The sequence below is a fragment of the Sinohyriopsis cumingii genome, chromosome 2 (assembly GCF_028554795.1).
Source record: "Sinohyriopsis cumingii isolate HCF-2022 chromosome 2, ASM2855479v2, whole genome shotgun sequence".
Classification (NCBI taxonomy): Eukaryota; Metazoa; Mollusca; class Bivalvia; order Unionida; family Unionidae; genus Sinohyriopsis; species Sinohyriopsis cumingii.
Genome location: NC_142962.1, coordinates 68,968,824 through 68,989,322, shown reverse-complemented (window position 1 = coordinate 68,989,322; position 20,499 = coordinate 68,968,824). Strand labels below are relative to the sequence as shown.

Sequence of the window (20,499 nt, the reverse complement as noted above, 5' to 3'; positions counted from 1 at the left end):
GATAGATAAAAAAATATATTTAAGATGTTGTGGCAACATGTAGGTAAGGCAAGTCTGAAATATCAAATTGTTGTCATGTCTTAATAATTATTTGAAAATACAATCACTAACTTGTGTAACTGATGTAAATGATGTCTTGATCACATAAAAGATAGAAGTATCTCAATTTTATATATGTAATACAACAAAATATACCTCAGAGGATGAAAGGGAATAAGCTTAATTAGACAGTAAATGGAATCTGGACCATTTACACAAAGGATCTTGTGAGTATTTACACAATTAACATGGTTTTGAAAACAAGAGAATACTGAATAATTTGTTTAATGCAATTTTTTAAACTTTTTAAGGAACCGAGTCAATAATAAATATTGATTTACTAATTCATTTTATGTTTTTAGACATTTCCATGCCAATGTTATCAATATTGAATGTATATATATATATATATATATATATATATATATATATATATATATATATATATATATATATATGTATGTATGTATGTATGTATATATATATATATATATATATATATATATATATATATATATATATATATATATATATATATACACACACACACACCACTCCCTGGATAACTCACGATCCCACTTATAATGCGGTGTCTGATGTGGCTCCCAATTTTATTTCCAAAGAAAATATATTTTATGTATCTTTAAAATATACTGAATGTGAAAAAATTATGATAAGAATTGGTAAATGAAACCTTGATACATCGCTTGTTATATCATCGAAAATGGCGATTAATGCCCATAAAGATACAATCCATATTGTGAAATTTGCAAGTTCTAAGTAAGATATCATATATTATGTAAGTATTTTTTAATGATAAATAGTTGTCAATACACTGTAAATAAACAGTCTGGTGAAATATCGATCAATGAAAACTTCTGGTAAATGCTAACAGGTGGCAACAGAGAATGAAATAAACAACAATTAAATGTCATGCTATGTGAAAGTCACATTCTAATCCTTTAATTCCATTTCATTGTAAACATTATAATCACAACATATTCCATTCTATGAAAACATGAAGAGTCAATCGACCGTCACATCAAAACCCGTGAGTACTTCTGTGAGAACCTAATTATATGCCAGCTTTGTTTTGACCAACAATTTGGGAAAGTGTTTGTTGCATTAAAAAATCAATTAAAAGAGACCAGTGTTGTTTTATCACTTTGAATATGTCATTTGTATTAACTCAAGCAAGGGAGGTAAAAAGAAAAAAATTCAAAGGCATGTAAATCTGAGCATAAGTTCTTGTGGTCACTACTGTTATCAAAATTCATTTTATTTGACCAATCAAAAATGGTTTCACATTTTTATGTACTTGGCATCATTAAAGTATATATTACCAATCAGTAATGTGTCTTAATCATTTGTAAATGTGACCATGGATAGTGAAGGAATCAAACGACAGGTGTACCCAGTGACTGAAAAGCTGTGCATTATAGATAAGGTTCATAATAGTGAAGCGAGAGCCAAAGTTTGCAGTGACCTAAAAATTGCTGAGTCAACACTTCAAGGTTGGCTTAATGGTGAGCAGAAACTTTGGGATTACTTATATAATGTTGATTCAGATGATGGGATCAAACAAAAATAAGCACGGACTGCACAAAATACCAAATTAGATGATGCTGTGAACACATGGTACACACAGCAATGTGAACATGGTGTTCCCATCTCTAGAACAATTCTCAAGGCCCAAGCAGAGAAAATGGCAAAAATTATGGACAATGAATCTCATTTTAGGGCAAGCCAAGGATGGCTTTGGAGATTCCAGCGCCGACATGGAATTAAACAAAATTCATTGTCGGGAGAGATACACTCAGCAAATCAGGAAGCCATATGTAATTATCCAAACCAGCTCAGAGAGATAATCATTTGTGAACAATACACAGAAGACCAAATCTTTTAATATTGTCATATGGTGGTTGGAGACCCAAAATGTTGATTATGTAAAGATCATACATTTGAAAAATCTGTGGGAATTTGCTTGGTGGCAGAGAAATCAAGGAGTAACACCAAAAAAAAAATTAACTGATTTTTTTTAAAAATGTGAAGTTATATTTGTCAAGCGAGTCACAAACAGCAAGTACTATCGTGTTCAAATTTATGTCGTTTTAAATTTGTAGACCCATTCAATTCATGTTGGTAATGATTGTTCGTTTGATCGACAATGTTCCTCGAAAAGTGTTGATCTGTTGTATTAAAAAACCCCATCTAAGTTGGATCAAACAATAAAACTAGAATATATCCAATTCAACACACAAATTAGTGATGTAGTACACAATGTTTGAATTGGTACACATGTAATGTGAACGGAAACCAAGTGGAATAATGTATTCGATGATCTCCTCAATATAGTGCAATTTATCCTGAAATTAATGTTGCTCTGTGAGGAAAAAATAAACAAAGTACACCGTTATGAAGAGATATTTATTCACATTTAATCTCAGCTCAATTATAAATTCAGTATTCAACACTATATCCTGCCAACACCCCCCCCCCATTTGCCATTACGTTGATCCCTTTATTGGTTTTGGCTTTTTTCTATAGGTCCCTCGATAACTTGCACCTTACTTATAGTGCAGTAGATGTTTTTGGACCCCAATGTGCGTGAGTTATTGAGGGAGAGGTGTGTATATATATATATATAAAGTTCAACCATATCTGAGTTGGGGGGGGGGGAAACATACCATGTCAGCTCATTCACCAGTATTGCAAATCTCACTTAAACTGTCACTCTCTTCGACTTACATGGACTCTCTTTGAATTACATGTGTGTATGACTAGAGGTTGAGAGTAACTAAGAACTAATAACAGAAGATCAAATCTGCCAAGAAAAAAATGCAGAACCAATTCACTGTACTAGAATAAGTAACCTTGACTTTGACGCATGGATCTTTATTCCTCCCCTTTCCAAGGCAAAATACCTGTAACCAAGGACTCAGATATAATGATATCTCAGGGCCTTAGTTACATACTGGGTATTAATAGATGTGTTAACAGGTATTTAGATGAACATTATTCAAGACCATGAAGATATCAAGGTAATTATATGTACTTTGTCACTAACAGCTGTATATGTGTCAACCAGACACAGATGCCTCAACTAATGTGATGCAATAGAAGGGCAAAGTTTAAAGTCAAAGAGAAGCCATTGCTGAATTTTTTATGTAAAAAATAGACCTAAGTCTTCTTAATATAAAACCCTATACCAGTCTTTTAAAAATCAATGAGGAAATGAAGCTACCATTCAACATGATGTGACATGAAAGACCAGGGCTCCCACACTATGAAACCAAAATTTCCATTTTTTTTCCAGTTTTTTAATTATATCTAGGGTGAAATTCACTTTTTGAAGGATGACTTATGACCCCTACCAAATACAAGAATGTTTTTATTTTGAACTCGTGCTCTTTTAAACACAGTAGATGTTTATATTTTGATATGATCCATTAATATCAGAAATAATTATATGACCATGTACCAAAAGTTGTATGCTTTGTGATATATAAGGGAACAACTCACGTATGTGAAGGACAAAACAGAAAATCTGAAAAAATGTGTGGTTTATCATATCAAATGTTGTGATTGTGATAATGATTACATCGGTGAAACAAGCAGAGTGTTAGAAACAAGGACTAAGGAACACATTAGTAGAGATTCATCTGTAATACATGAATACTGCAGCAACATGGGATATTCCATTATTCCCAACAAGACCAAGGTCATTACATTCTGGGGACAGCACATGGAAAAGGAAGGCAAGGGAGGCGACTCAAACACAACAGCGGAGGCCAACATTAAACAGGGATGAAGGACTTAAATTACCAACAGTTTACACCAGTCTCCTCGTATCACATGACCATTATGAGTCAAATGATCAACATCAGTAACTGATGAAAGCAGTGTGATACTGCCAAAATGTTTTAATTCTTAAGATATTTATGCTCCAAGTAGGGGACATTACTAATGATCACCACAAACACATGCATGCAAGCATGTAGTAACAGCATGACCTTGTGTCATCAATGGTAGGAATTCTTCAGATTGTTGCTGTAATGCAATCACTCAGAAATTAATCACAGATTTGATTACATGACTGAAACTTCAGATGATATTTCTGAAAGTCTCTTAAGCTAAAGTTCTCAAAAAAAATCCAAACTCTAAAATCAGAAAAGTCTAGTGAACTGGATGGAATAATAGCCAAAATCATAAAAAAAACATATGTTCTTATTTGGTCATATTAGTCAACTAAATTTCTGACATCAGGCATTGCTCTACAGAAAAAGGTTATTCAGGTTACTGTAACAATTATAGGGGTATCTCTCTCATTGATATCTTGAATAAAATTGTTACCAGTATTTTAAACCAATGCCTCCTTCAATGGCGCAAAGCTTTAAAAAAATCGAAGAAGTTCAGGTGGGAGTCTGCAAACCTACTCAGCAACCTATTTTTTCACTTCAAGCAATGGTTCTGAATATGTGAGGGAAAATGGAGGTTGTTTTTATTGTCTTTTTGTACCCTTTTCCAAAGCTTGATTCTACTGATCATGTAAAATTGCTGACTTTTTTTTGCTTAGTCAACAAAGGAATTGATGGTAAGTTGTTTAAAGTTCTAGACTTAGTGTACAAAAATCTACATTCATATGTGCAGATGAAAGGGCAATAAATAGAGATGCAAAGGGCAATAAACAGAATTTTTTCTCTGTAATACTGGCACCAGACAATACTGTATATAAAGACCTCTTCTTCAATCTATTTACAAAAAATTTAACATTAGACCTCCAACAAAATTGTCTAAATAATATCTTTATCACACAAGAAATATCTAACATTATAGCACCGTTGTATGCTGACAATGTCACAAACATTGCCAATACAATTAGTTCTTTGCAAAGGCAGATTACAACTGTGGAGACATTTTGTGAAAATTGTGGAATGTGCATTAATTTACATAAAAGTAAAATTATTGTATTCAGAAACAGAGGATTTTTGAGTAAAGAAAAGTGCTATTAAAATGGAAAACAGATCCAAACCGTATTTGGCTATAAATACACAGGATTACATTTCACTCCTAAATTTATTTGAACAAAAGTTGAGCAAGAACTCACAATTCAAGCAAACAAGTATCTACATTGTCAAATCTTTGGTTTCAGAGGTGCATAGTTTTTGATGAAAGTAAGTAAATCTTGCATGCTGTCTGCTATCCCAAAGTGCTGAAATAGAAGTGATCAGTTTTGAAAAACACTGAAATTTATTAAGAGTGTGTGTGTGTGTGTGTGATTTGGATTTTTAATGTAGCTTTAACAATTTCTCAGTCATTATGCTACAATGTCTGCAGTGTGGCAGCTTATAGTGATGTCCAGCACTGGGGCATCATGCCGCAGACATGCATCATGATGTCCCACCCAGTCACATTATCCTGACACCAGGTTGACCCGTCCTAATACTAAAATCTTAATGCTGAGCGCCTAGCAAGGCAGTTGTTAGAAACATTTTTTTAAACACTCTTTGGCATGATACAGCCAGGGTTCAAACCAGCAGATTCCTGCATCCAAGGAGGATGCCCTAACCACTAGGCCACTGGAGTGGTCAAAACTTATTAAGTCAATTAACAAGTTTATTTGACCAATTCAATTGCTCTGATTGACTATACAAATATGTTTAGGGCAAGCACCCAAATGGTCCAAACAGGAGAGTGATGCAAGGATTTTATCTAGAGCAAGGAGCACCCTCTTGTCAAAAAAAAGGAAAGAGAAGAATTTATCAACATATCAATATCCATCTTTCTTCCACCTCCACTCTGTTACAGCTCTATTGAAATCAAAGCCTTTTAAATATGTCACCTCTAGTTGTATAGGCATTAATCAATTGATTGTTTCTGAGCCTTATGTGTGCCATATCTGTGTATGAATATTGTACTTTGCTGTGGGCCCTCCTCCACAGTCTGCTGTCTGAAGGGGCATAAAGAGAGCTAGCTTATTAAGCATGCACAGGTTGGGAACTGTTATTTATGGTTGTCACATACAATTTACCTTAGCTTATAGGTATCGTCTTTTGCACACTTTTGCTCCAAAATAAAATTTCACTAGCAGCAAGCACTACCAAAGTTTCACTTTCCTGAATCTCTGCTTTGCTGAGATTTATGTTAGATTTCTTATCTGCTCCATAATGCTATATTAGTGTTTCAAGTCCATCAATGCCATAGTGTCCATTTCAAGAGAGAGACATTTTGACCAAATAAAGATCTTTACTTTTTAATTACACCGCTCCGGTGGCCTAGTGGTTAGAGTGTCCACCTCGGATGCGGGAGGTCATGGGTTTGAGCCCCAGCCAAGTCATACCAAAGACTTACAAAACATGGTACTAACAGCTGCCTCGCTTGGTGCTCAGCATTAAGAGGTTAGTGTTAGGAATGGTCGCCTGGTGTCAGGATAATATGACTGGGTGGGACATCATGCTACATGTCTGCGTCATGATGCCCCAGTGTTAGACATCACTATAAATTGCCACACTGCAGACATCGTAGTGATATGACTGAAAAATTGTTAAAACTACGTAAAATCTAAATCACACACACACACACACTTTTTAATTTCATTTTCGATTCTTTATCATAAACCTTACAGGGCAATACAGTTTTGTAGCACAAGATCCCACTGGGCTAAACTGTTTGAGAACAGAAAAGAAATTGAACATTTCAATTGTCCACATTTTAATTATGCTAGGTATTCTGCCTTTTCTATATTTAATTTTGAAACAAACACTGAAAGAGGGGTGACCTGCATGTCACCTGTTTCTGTCCAGTATATACATCGGATAAAAATCATTGTCACTGTCAATATCATCAGCCATTATCTGCCAAACAAAATCATCATCTGATGATGAACTGTGTTGGGAATCAGCAACTTTGGTGTTCTATGTATCAAAGTATCCCATATTTTAAACACACATTTGTAAAACTTCCTTGATGCAATGTTCAGACTAAGACAAAATGCTTCTTCCAGGGCCCAACATGCCAATCACATTGAGTTTAACATCCATTCATGTCAAGCCAAAGAACCCATATTTGAAAATAGTTATCCACCTAAGGAGACAGATGTCATGACAAGTACTACAATACCTTATGATACAACAAGTACTTTAAGAGTTAAGAGGTCAATAAAAAAATTCATACTGTACAGAATCATTTTTATACATGCAATTTTAAACTAATTTTTCAAGAGTTATTGTGCATCAGTGCTCTCCAAGTACACAACTTAATTAAAAAAAATGTATGCAATTCCTGCATTCATGTGCCCTGGCAGCCACTGCACCTCAATGATTGAAGAGTTCTGCAACCTCCAAATATTCCAGTATAAACTTAATAAATTTAACTACCAATCTGTTCAGTTATGACTCAATTTATGTATTTTTGGTGTTCAAGTTGTAGCTGAAAAATATCAGCTTTCCCCTGAATTTGATCAATATTAGCAAAACCCAGGGCTTTCTAAGTTCCGAACAAATCTACTGGTATTATTTCCCAAACTTTCAAAGACCACAAACATAGATTTCCAAGACCTATTTTCGCAAACATTTTTTATACAAGTTACGTTATATGAGAAAACAATGAATGCAAAATACTACAATATTGTTTAATGATGAAATGAAACTGAATGGGTCATCAAAAGAAAGAAACCAGGAAAACTCAACTACATCCGAATCTAACAACCTTGGACAATTTTATATGTGATTATGGAAAGAAATTAAAATGTTTGAGTTTATTTCAATTTTCAAAGACTTGTAAATACCTCAGGGTGCGTAATCTGCTTGATTTTCTCAAACTTTCAAGGCCTTGAAAATGCTACCTCATTTTTCCCAAACTGTTAAAGACCTTCAAAGACCCTATGAACCCTGCTGTAGCATGAGAACCCTGACAAGCAAACATGGGTAACATTATATGCCCACTTCACTGGTATGGCAGAAACATAAATATTGCTGGGTAATAATAAAGAATGAGAGAGAGGGGAGGAGAGAAAGGAGGGGCTACAACTCCAATTCTGACCTACCAACCTGACAAAGTTGGTTGATATGAGGTTAATGGCACTTCAGCACATCAATGACTATTTAGTACTGAGGCAATGGGAGTAAAGTGCCTTGTCCATACAATGGCAGCTGACCCATGTTGGTTTAAGTAGGATTCAGACTAGTAACCTTTGTATTTTGAGTCTGGCACTCTGCTATTGAGCACCATGACTTCCATAACACAACAACATGATGTGTGGTAAAAGATCTTGAAATCTGAATGTTTATTCTTTTCCTATGTGAAATCTGAACTACTCACATACATAATTTTACTTGCACAACAATATTTGGTTATCAAGGCTATATGGATTGTTGTCCCCTGAGTCAGAGAGAATAAGAGAAAGAGTAACTTTGACTTAGATGAAACAGAAACAGAATGAGGAAACCAACCACACAAACAATCGATGGTGGCAGCATTGGCATAACTGGCAGCCCAATGTAGAGGAGTATTGTTTGTCTCTGCTGTATCTACGAAGTTCACACTCATTCCAGCATTCAACATAAGCTGCACATACTGTATGCTGAAAAAACATTCACTTTTAATTCAGTAATAAAAAATCAAAACAAAACGACCCTGTCATAAACATGTTAAGTATATATAGTTAAATAATGCTTATTCATAAATTTTCTAATATTTGTGAATATTGTATACACATGGTATTGTTACTTTGTCAACAAGACAATGGAAATATTTAACATCCTGGGCAGTAGGTAGCACAAAACAAATCTGTATGATTGGCAATGGAGTAAATTGTTGTATTAGAATGACATCTATACTTTAATGCCACATTTCTATCTTGCTATTTACTATGGTGTCAGGAATGCACGAGTTCATGTTGTTTCAACAAGGGGATGATTCTAGTGCATAAACACAGTTTTGCTACCACAATTCAAGATTAAGGCTTGGTATAAAATATACATTACCAGTGGCTCATTTTTTCGAAGTTCTGTTTTAATGTGTTTACCTGAATTTTCATAGTGAGTGATTGGACTGCAAATCAGACTGCAAGAATACAAAGTGAATTTCCAAAACTGTAAGCAGATCAAAACGTGCAGAATAAAATCATCTATGAAAAAATCCTCAGACGACAACTTGTGACAAGATAAGATGTCATATGCAATAAGACTGAAAATGTTGCACTACAGTATCAAGATTATTCAGAGATCTCTGACATCCCTTCATAGGCATGTGTCCCTTATATAAAGGTGTTCATGTGTCCTTATCAAATGTTCACAAAATGTGTTCTTTATATAAAGGTGTTCATGACATATTCCTTTGTATAGAGTGTACATGTCATGTGTCCTTCATATAAAGGTATTCTTTATATCAGTGTTCATGACATGTGTCCTTTGTATAAACTGTTCATGTGTCTTTTATATGAAGGTCTTCATGACATGTGTTCTGTCTATAGAGGTGTGCATAATGTGTCCTTTATATAAAGCATTGACAATTTGTCCTTTATATAAAGGTGTTCATGACGCGTATTTTATATAGTGTTCATGCCAGGTTACTTTATATGGTGTTCATGATAGGTGTTCTTCATATAAAGGTGTTCATGGCATGTTCTTTATATATTGGTGTTCTTGGCATGTGTCCTTGATATTACCCTCTTCAAATAAACTATTATTATTATTATTATTTGGAAAAGCTGTTCATAATGTGTTCTTTCTACAAAGGTATTCATGGCCTGTATTCTATATATAAAGGTGATTACTAAAGATGTAATTGTGACAACTTACATAAGAAATATCTCCAATTTTGTTGTAGCAGAAGTTCTTTGTGGAAACTGTTAGTTGAGGGCTATTCCCACATCCGGGGATATGCATGTTATGTGTGTCACTATAAAGTGGATAATCATTAAAAAAAATGTTCAGTGTTACATTACTTCTTATATAAAATCTAATGTGCATTATAAAAAAAAAATTTAAGGCCAAATACAGTATTCCAATCAGTAATAGAATTAAAGCCTTTTGTTAGTCTACATTCAAGTTTTTCTTTTCATCTGCTATATGCTATTAAATCACTTAAGTTTCAATATTTATTAAGTCATGTCAGATATAAAAGTTAACAAAATCCAGAATTTATAATTTTTTTTGCATTTTGCCACATGCAACTATTTGTGACAATATTTTCAACATTCATCTTCCATATGTAAATGTTGTGATGTTGAAGTGTGCTAATTATTATTTTATCAATTACTTACGTAAGAAGTCATAACTTAACCTTAATAAATCCATATGTTTTAGTATTACATATGTAACATGAAACCTGTCTATAAAGAGCAATAAAGGTATAGAAGAATTTTATTTTGAAAAGATAGGTGTTTGTATTAGCAGGAATCTTATGCAGCTCACTGAATATTTTTTAAGTGCACATATGTTCATATTTAGTGCTGTTGTCATTAATCAGTTTTGTTAAGTACTACCTTGGTTAAGCAATGCTTTCATCGTAATGCCCAATTAATTGATTTTGATCTTTGTTATCAAGCTTGATCAAAATTCAATTCTCTGCCATTCATTCTCTTTTTCAGACAACAGATTATTTGAAAAACAGCCCAGGTATCATCAAGAAATCATGTCAACAAAATATGTATAATTATTTGATCATCAAATGGTAAACAAAAACTCATGATTATTATGAAATTTTACATGATTGCCATACATAATGATAGTTTTCTTAAGAATAACAAATGAATTATCTAATCAGAGTTTATTGGAATGGAGATAACTTTCTAATAGTCAGTCAAAAATCAAACAGTGTTTATAATAAATACAGTCTTGAAAATTAGCAATGAACTGCTGGTCACTACTGACAAAAAAGTTCCCTTTAAGTGGACAAATATGAATGACATGCATACCTAAGTAAAAGTTTATAAAATTCTATTGGTTTGGTACTTTCAGTATCCTTGTCAATCCTCCTTCCAAAAACACTGACTTTATGTAGTACACTGGCTAATACTAAAAAACTGACTCAGTAAATAAGGTCTAACATAATTCAACTGGTTTTTTTTTCTTATACGCTAAACTTTTGGTAAGTTCATACATACAACATAATGATCACATTTGCAAAAGTGCAAGAGTACAAATTTAATTTCCAAGGCTGTAAGCAAATCAACAGGTGCAAATTAAAATCATCTATGAAAATATTATTAGATATCTTCTTATGACAATGTCTGACTCAGTTGTCATATGCACTAAGATTGGACATGTTGGTATACAATATTAGGATTTTCATAGATTTATCACGTTCTTTCATTTGTATGCATCTTCTTTATGTAATATGACATGTCCTTTGTATAATGTGCTCTTGCTACATGTCCTTTATAGAAAGATGTTCGACTGTCCTTAAATAAAGTGTTAACAGACTGTGTTCTTTACATAAAGGTGTTCATGACAAGTTTCTTTTATAAAGTGTTCATGTCATGCTATCCTTATATAAAGGTGTTTATCATGTGCTCATTATACAAAGGTGTTCATGACATATGACCTTTGTATAAAGTGTTTATGTCTGGTGTCTTTTATATAAAGTGTTCATGACTTGTTCTTTCTATATTGTTTATTACATGTTCTTAATATAAAGGTGTTCATTACATACGTCCTCTGTATAGTGTTCATGCCATGTGTCTTTTATATGAATGTATTCATAATGTGCTCTTATAAAGGTGTTCATAGCATGTGTTTGCTATGTAGCAGTGTTCACGATATGATATAAAGTGTTCATAACATATGAGCTTTTAAATAAAGCATTCAAAAAGCATATATCCTTTATATAAAGGTATTCATTACAGTAGGTGCTACTATATTCTGACATTTACTTGGACTGGGCTATAGCTTGTAGTAACATTTCCTTGTACACTTGAATGATCTGGGCAGGCTCAGCTAGCTCAAATGCTGTCAGGCCATCACTATTTAGGACACTTGGATCAGCTCCAGCAGCCAGAAGTGTCCTGACTATGTCCCTCTGACCCAACTAAAACAAATTGTTTTACAAATTAATACATGAATATATGTTATAACATTGTCTGACACATCAGAATTCAATTTATACAATACAGATATTGATCCAAGCATGAATAACCTGTACTGTGTATTAAAATTTTTACGACTGTTTCTGATTGAGGTCCCCTTCCCTCCAACAAAATATACCAAACATTTTTACAGAAGAGGTCATAATGTAACTGCAATCTGCTTATGGAAAATACTGATCAGTGTGAATTATCAAATGGTATAGAGTTTCTCGCCTTGTAAAACTTATCCAGATTGACTTCAGTACTCTTTTAAAATCATTTTAGCACTATCTAAGAGGTAACAGTTATATTATACAATTTCCTTGTCTGGCAACTTGAGACCTGTAAAAATTGCTCCGTGTGAAACAATTTTATGGAAAGGATTTTAAATAAAAACATATGTAGGAAAAATCTGGACTCCTGACAAATTCCAGTGTTCAAAGAAAAGTTTTAGACACAGGCCCAGGACAGATGACTTAAAAAAATGACAAGTCCTGACTCAAATTACGCAAGCCCTGACTCCAATTTCATGTGCCCAAAGGGCCCTATTTTTTTAAAACTATTAGTTGTCACACGATGTTGCAATTGCTATGCTTTAAATGCGAAAAGAAACAAACAAAATCAGATCTTTTTGTCAGTTTCACATTTTTATCTCACTTCCACCAAAGGATGAAAGAGTTTTAATTAGAAAAACTCAAAAGTCATGACAGACCACCTTTGATCTCTTTATTGCTTATACAAAAAAATCCTTCTAAAATCATCCTGCATTTGGCAAAAGTTTGCCAGATTACAACAATAAGGCAATCAATTAATAGCTTGTTGTGCACACGTGTTAGTTTTAATGTGATCTGACAATCATGATTCATTGTACTGGTTGTAATGACTGCCGGACCCTGGACCCGGTAGATTAGTTCTTGTTGGTTCCTTTAATGCGCAGACAGAACAAGTAAATGTACAATTTTTTCCCTCAATTTTCTTTACCTTCTAATTTGTAAAATTGGTATATTTCAGCTATTAACACTATCTGCACTAAGCGGCTTTAGAAAGTGTATGTTTGTCCAACAGCCAGTAGAAATCACATAAATGATGAAACCAAGTGAGCACTAATTCTAGGTAACCCAGGCAATGTGTTCCCCACTTATATGTTACAGGCTTTGATTTGCACAAAGTTTACGGTTACAAATCAAAGTAAGATAAGCAGATGATCTTCATAGGGGTAATGAGCCTACTTGGGGATAAATATCAATAATTTACTAGCCTTTAAATTAATTTCAGAATAAAACCTGGCATTTCATTAGTGCAAAGTTTTCTCATGCAAATTATATTTTCTTCCCACAAGCCTGATTGGTATTGCACTTAGAATACAGGAGGGACCCAATCTTAAATTATACTGGCTCTGTGTGTCAGGCTTTATATGTTTTGAACATTGAATTCAAACAGTTTTTACATCCTAATATGTTTTCAATTTTTTAATTTGTACCTGCTTTTCTTTATCATAATGTTTGCCAGACTTTGTACCATTGAGATTTTACTCAAACAAAGGTGTGAGATTCTTCACTCCCAGGAGCAAAATGTCTTAGGTGCATTGTGGTGATTGATTACAGTACCTGTTAAGTGTGGTGACTGATTACAGGACCTGCAGGTCATCTGAAATCTAATTCAAATGACTCAGCTATGAAAATAATGCTGTTCGCAGTAACCAGACAAAAATCTCTTAAAATGACACTGTAATTAATACAGTACTAAATACATTTCTTGCTACAAGTTTAAGGAAAGAAACGTTCCTTTAATATAAACTTAGTTTTGTTGAAACAAACAATCTCCTTCATCAATGTTAATTCTTGCTATTAATTCTTGCTATAAACAATAAAAAGTTTCGAGTAAGTAACCACTAACATTCGCCTAACAGTGAATTGCATTTGCCCATGAAATCTCAGTTAACAGTATGCTCTCTGCTGAAATTTCTCCACTGCATCTGATTCCAAATTTTATTAAAACAAACACTTTTAACGTTTTCATAGTCTTTGTATCTTATCAATATAAGACTGCACATGATCATCATTTGTCCAATACTAAAAGATCCCCAAAGTTGCTCAAATTCTGTACAACATTCTTTTAATATCAAGTTTTCCAAATGTTATTTGACTTTTAGTGATGTCAATCATATCTGATCGAAGATCAGCATCTTTTTGATAAATCTGAAAGACATTCAAGCTAGGACACTTTCACTAAAATTTGGTTAAATTCTGTTAAGCAGTTATTTTACAGTTAATGGTTTTTCTAATTTTAGTAACAGAAGCCATATACAATGACAGAATGGCATTATACATACACAGATTTTTAAGGGCTTCATGCCAGGATGCTTTCTGTTAAGTTTGGTCAATTTCTATCTAGTACTTTTGGAAAAGTTGTTTTTCTATTCTTTAGCATCTGTAACAGTGGCCATACTTAATGGTAGATCAGAATAATTTGTACCAAAACAAACTGAAATTCTAGTAAGAACTGCCATAGTTAATGACAGATCAGCATCAACAATAAAAATTTGAAATGCTGCATTTACCAAGTTTGGTTGAAATTGGTATGTTAGAGAAGAAGTTGCAAATAGCAATTGCTGATGGGTGACATATGACTGATGATGGGCCATATCATAAACTCACTTGGCCTTTAGGTCAGGTGCAATAAAAATTATCTGCCTAATCTTTTCAAAATTAGCCATATATTAGCTAAGAAAATTATACCCTTGTTGCCATATGCAATAATGTCTCTCCATCACTAGAGGTTTCTTTAAGAAGCTGATTCAAAACTGCCTCATTCTCATTACCTAAAAGAAAGAAAGCATGAAATAAGTTATGAATTACATTTATGAGTAAGGATGATTTCACAGGTCAAGAAAATAGGTATGCTATGTTAGTAGTACAGGTGATGTTCAATTTGCACCATAGATGTGTTCCTGAGGTTCTGGTGTAAATAAAAAATAATGTAAATGCACATAAGCAAGCTGTGTGCAAGTCATAGTAAATGGTGCCAGCAATGGTGTAAAAACAAGTAAATTGGCGCATATCTGAATGTTATTTCTTCATCATAAATGGCATTAAAATGAAAGCAAACTTGTGTAAATCGAGCATCACCTGTGAGTGGAGATGTAACTCAGCATCTAAAGTAAAGAATCTGCAAATTTTGTAATAACTGGGAATGGGGCCTGAGCCAGATATGTTAGGAATAATAAACGAAATCCAGTTTTCTGGAGTGAAGTGCTAAAGTAGAAAATCTACATGGTTAAGTTTTAAACATTTCAAACTGCAACAAGGAACTATTATAAGCTCCCAAGATCCTTAAAAACATCCTTGAAAACCGCAAATAAAGTACAGAGCACGTGATTGTACTTAACACACATTTCAATTTTGATTCATGAAGCAGATGGGTGGTTGTGTCATAGTATTAAATACACACCCTAAAATGAGAAATTTTACTGGTGAAACAAAAATGAAATTTATAATGACTGCGAACACAATGCAAAATGAATGCAAAGAAAATGATGGCTGTATTTTAAAGAAAATGGAGCACAACTGCAAAAGCATAATGAAGAATGATAAATGAAACTGGAATGAAATGCTTCCAGATGTCACTAAATTTACATGGCCCTTCTGTATACAGTCCTACCCGTTTATGTTGACATCGCCCGAGGAAATATTGTTGACACAGGATGATGTCAAGATCAATTAATTGTTAAATAAAGCACAGGTCGAACTGGCCGCTTGCCGACATAAATGATTAGGTGGGAAAATTGAAGCTTGTCAGCAAGATCAACTAATTGTTGAACAAAGTATGGGTTGGAACTGGCAGCTTGTCGACATAAATGATAAGATAACAAAGGATTTGTTCAAGCTGGGACCAAGGGCTTCTGTCAACATGTACATTTATGTTTTATCTCGATGTCGACATAAGCATGACAATTTGGTAGTAATAGTAGACCAAGGGACCGGTACTTTGTTTTTTGTCAAAATAGGCGGCTTGTCGACATAAGTGATGTCGATATAAGTGGGTAGGACTGTATAATAATCCTGAATCTATGCAACAGCAAACAATTCTTTCCACCTTACTAGTGTTGTTGACAGATTAAAAAAAAACATTATCAATGATGTGATGACATCATAACTGGTTGCTGTATCTGTACAATCTTAACCTGAACAAAATTAAATAAGAAATAAAATTTGATGACAAACACTCTCCTACTATATTTTTTAACTACTTAATTGAAATATATACATCATTTAAAAATGTAGCAATGTTTATTGTAAACTGTCAGAGTGATACCGTATTTACCGCATATGTTGGGACACCATAAATTAATTTTAAAAGTAATTTTTTGTGCACTGTATGTTCTGGGACACATGATTTTTTTCGAGTCGTAAGTTGTGGGACACCCATTAAATCATTCGAAAATTTCATGTCGGAAATTGCACTCCAACTGAAATTTTTTTTTTAAATATAAAACTGTACTTGAGATAAAACTCTTTAATCCACTGCAGCAGCATCTCATCAACACAACCCTTCTCCTGCACATGTACGGTCTATTATTTTGGTACATGAATACTTTTTTAACTTTCTCATACCGTGAAAAATTGTTGGAGGCAACACACCACCTGAAGTGGAAACTGCAAGAACAAAAGGAAGATTTTTTTCAAATCTGCACTAGTCTTGCTAATTCTCACCCTTTTGATGCCCATCTTATCATCAGTCCATCCAGGAATGCGATCAAAGTACACTAGAGTTTCATCCATGTTAATGATCATATTGTCGGCGAAATTATCTGTTTCTCTTCTGGCCATCACGAATTCATCACGTGATTTTATTTTCTCCACATCTTCTGGATGATGCTGGGTCATCGATGTTCGCGCATGAAGCACTATATTGTGCAACTTTAAAAACTGTTCCATTGTTTTACTTCATTGTCAAACTTTTTGTGAATACTGTTGAAAAGGAACCAAAGTTAGCTTCCATATCTCGACCGTCTTTGTATATTCAAAGCTAAAAAAATAAATCGGCACACTTAAAAGAATCCAGTAGTCGGCATCTGAGGTCAGCTTGCTTTGCAATAAAATAACCTTTGTATTGATATCCTTTTAAAAAAAATCGGCTTCCGAGTCCAAAGTCGGCTTCCAACGTCTGCTTGCTTTGTAATAAAAATAACCTTTGTCTTTGATGTCCTGTTGGCAAGTTCAAAGAAGTTTACTGCTGGCTGCCAGTTGAGTTTATTTACCACCAGGGCTTATATGTGCTTGGCATCTTTAGTAATAATTAATACAAAGGTGCACTGATGTCTGCGGGTAAATATTAATGATACTTATGTAACCTGTGCTGGCGAAAAGATTGTCACTTGCACTCAAGTGAATGTGTTTTAAAATAATGATTTTTATTTGTGAGATACTGGCATACAGTATAGTTCTCTTCTGGCCTTAACGAATTCATCACATGATTTTATTTTCTCCAAATACTCTGGGTGATGCTGGGTCATCGACATCTGTGCTCAAAGCACTATATTGTGTCACTTTAAAATTTGTTCCATTGTTTCAATTTATTTTCAAAATTCCCACGAATACAGTTGAAAAGGAACCCAAGTATGCTTCCATATCTCAGCCATCTTTGTATATTCAAAAAAAAATAATTGGCTCACTTCACAGAATCCATAGTCAACTTCCAATGTCAGCTTGCTTTGCAATAAAATAACCTTTGTATTGATATCCTTTACAAAATAAAGTAACCGGGAGCGTCCGATAGTCAGAACTGATGGGGAGGTTAAAACAGCGCAAAACGTAAGCATGGAATACGGACCGACAACACTGGTCTCCGCTGTCAGGAAAAAAAAAGGCGGAGACCGACTTGTTGGTCTAGACTACCGTCTATAATTTATAAAACACGGAACAATGCTTAAATTCGGTCATTGTAAGCAGTGTTTCCCTTTACCCTCATTTGCGCTTCAGAAACCCCCAAATTTTTAATCTGACCCCCAGTTTTGATACCAAAGTTTGTTTTTTACTCAGTCTGAGCCCCAGTTTTGACACCAAGGAGATTTTTGACTCTCAGTCTTGCACCCCTAGGGGATACACTGTGTAAGACAAGGTAATTACTAGTTTAAAATAAGATAATTTACCATGAGATTTTATATTTTCACTTACGATCATCAAAACAAAGAATATCGTGTTCTATCACTGTTTGACCGCGACCGTACTGTAATTGCAAGTATTCTCAGAAACAGCGAAAACAAGTGACACTGGTTATGATACGTATGCCAATGTACCTAGGCTCTAAATACGACCACTAAGCGGGATGCTTACTTTCTTGCAGTGTTGATAAAACACTTCGCACTATATCAGTTCTTCCACCTTCAACAGCTGCTCTTAATTCTTCATGCATTGTTATGTTTTTTTCTTTCACCCTCTTTCTTTTTTACGTTTCGTACGTGTACATTTTCCAAACGGATGTGGCTGTCTGCTAGAAAAGTAGTTCCAAATGAACACACGCACTAAGCAGTCGCGAAAACAGACAATGTATTCCGGGGGAAAAATAGATATAAACATTAAAAAAATAAAAAAAAAAAAAAGGTAATTAACAAACAAGAAGAAGAAAGAAACAAGAAAAGTTAAGAAACCACTTTGAAGTTAGTGAAAGAGTTTAAACGCAGAATAGTGAAGATGACTATGATGATGATAACAATACTACTACTACTACTACTACTCATAATAATAATAGTGATTATTTGTAATATATAGGCCGCTGGCCCATGATCATGTCCATAGATCATGCGGTACAATAAAACGTTTTAGTGCGTAACAAAAGAACATCATATACATCGGAAGTGATATACATGATGACACTACTGTTACTATTACTGCATTTTTCGATTGGATGAGATACAAGTATATATTACAATGTAATCACACAATCTAATTCAAGGGTAACCCTAGAACCTGCGTGGAGCAATTTTCTTTATATATTTATTTAGAATCTTAATAATAATAATAATAATAATAACTTAGGTATGATCAGCAAATAACACAAGTAGCAATGCATACAACGTAAATAAGTCGCGTAATAGTGATACAATACGTATATATATATATATATATATATATATATATATATATATATATATATATATATATATATATATATATATATATAATACAGCAGAAATTAACATGGTCCATAAATGCTGGCACATAAATTCGGTAGCTGACTGTGACTGGTGGATATACATTTCTTGGCGCTCGAAGCCATCAAACAACCCTGGCACTTACTCATCTGTTGAAGTTGACATCTCAATTTACCCAAATATACCATCGTAACTTAAATTATCGCCGTTTGTTTATTACTTTGTATGAGTATGACCATTGCGTCCTTAATTAATTTAACTGTAACACTAATAGTGGGATCATCTGACCATGAATTGGCCAAATCTGTTTGACCAACGCCGCTATAATTAAAGCACTTTTGACGTCATTTGCCAATTTCCTGAATTTAATCCCATTCTAGAACACAAAATATAATGCTCACTTGAAATTACTTTGAGATCATTGGTATATGGAAGTGTTATTATATGTATTAATATAAATAATTTACAAATAAATATTTAATGGATTTAATATGTGTTTTAAATTAAATATTTGGAAATGTTTAGTAGGTTAAAATGAAAATAAGTTGGTTTACTGGTTCGAGATTTTACACAAAAGACAATAATTCAACGATAACAGTCAAAAAGTCGTAGGACAATATGCGGACAAGATTTTTCAGCCCCCCCCCCCCCCCCCCCCCGGGACGATATACGGACAAAGGGAATTGAACATGGTGAATATTGGGACTGTATACGGACAAGGGAAAGTGGAGTTGTTGTATAGGGACAATATGAATGGAACATATGAGGTGACCTCACGGAACTGGAGATTGGAAACAATGTAGCAAGAAGCTGACCTAAATCGGACCAAACAGCGGTTAAACACCTAGAACGCTTGGCGGGAACGGGAATGACGGGAAATAGACATAAATAACACATACAACATACAGACATAGATTGATGAACATCAATCTATCACACAAACAACTATACTACCGACTAAGAAATTTTGTTTTAGGCAAGAAAGCAAATCTTTTCGAGGCATATGAGTGGCCCTGAAAAGGGCCTTTTGGGTTCTTCTTTTATTTTCTCCACTTCTTCCACCATCTCCTCACACTATCAATGATTCCTTTCTTCTTCTTCTTTTGATATTCTGGTATCCAGTCAGGATGTCCCATCGATCTAACATTTTCCTGCACCTGCATCCAGTTTTGGCTAATTTTTTCAAAGTCCTCTTTTTTCTTTTTGTTTTCTTTGTCCAATCTCTCTTTAGCCCAGTTAT

General features: G+C 33.9%; 1 protein-coding gene across 1 annotated transcript in view; it reads right to left on the bottom strand.

Moving 5' to 3' along the window:
• The window catches only part of LOC149805105 (uncharacterized), a 97,262-nt gene extending 78,674 nt beyond the window's left edge, over window positions 1-18,588 (bottom strand). The window contains exons 1-4 of the mRNA XM_089947392.1: window positions 18,442-18,588; window positions 14,845-14,927; window positions 11,915-12,069; window positions 8,490-8,620 (exon numbers count right to left, since the gene is read on the bottom strand). Of these exons, the coding sequence (XP_089803518.1) occupies window positions 8,490-8,620; window positions 11,915-12,069; window positions 14,845-14,927; window positions 18,442-18,520 (448 nt within the window). The 5' untranslated portion in view covers window positions 18,521-18,588. The remainder of the gene's footprint in view (window positions 1-8,489; window positions 8,621-11,914; window positions 12,070-14,844; window positions 14,928-18,441) is intronic.
• Window positions 18,589-20,499: the final 1,911 nt, after the last annotated feature.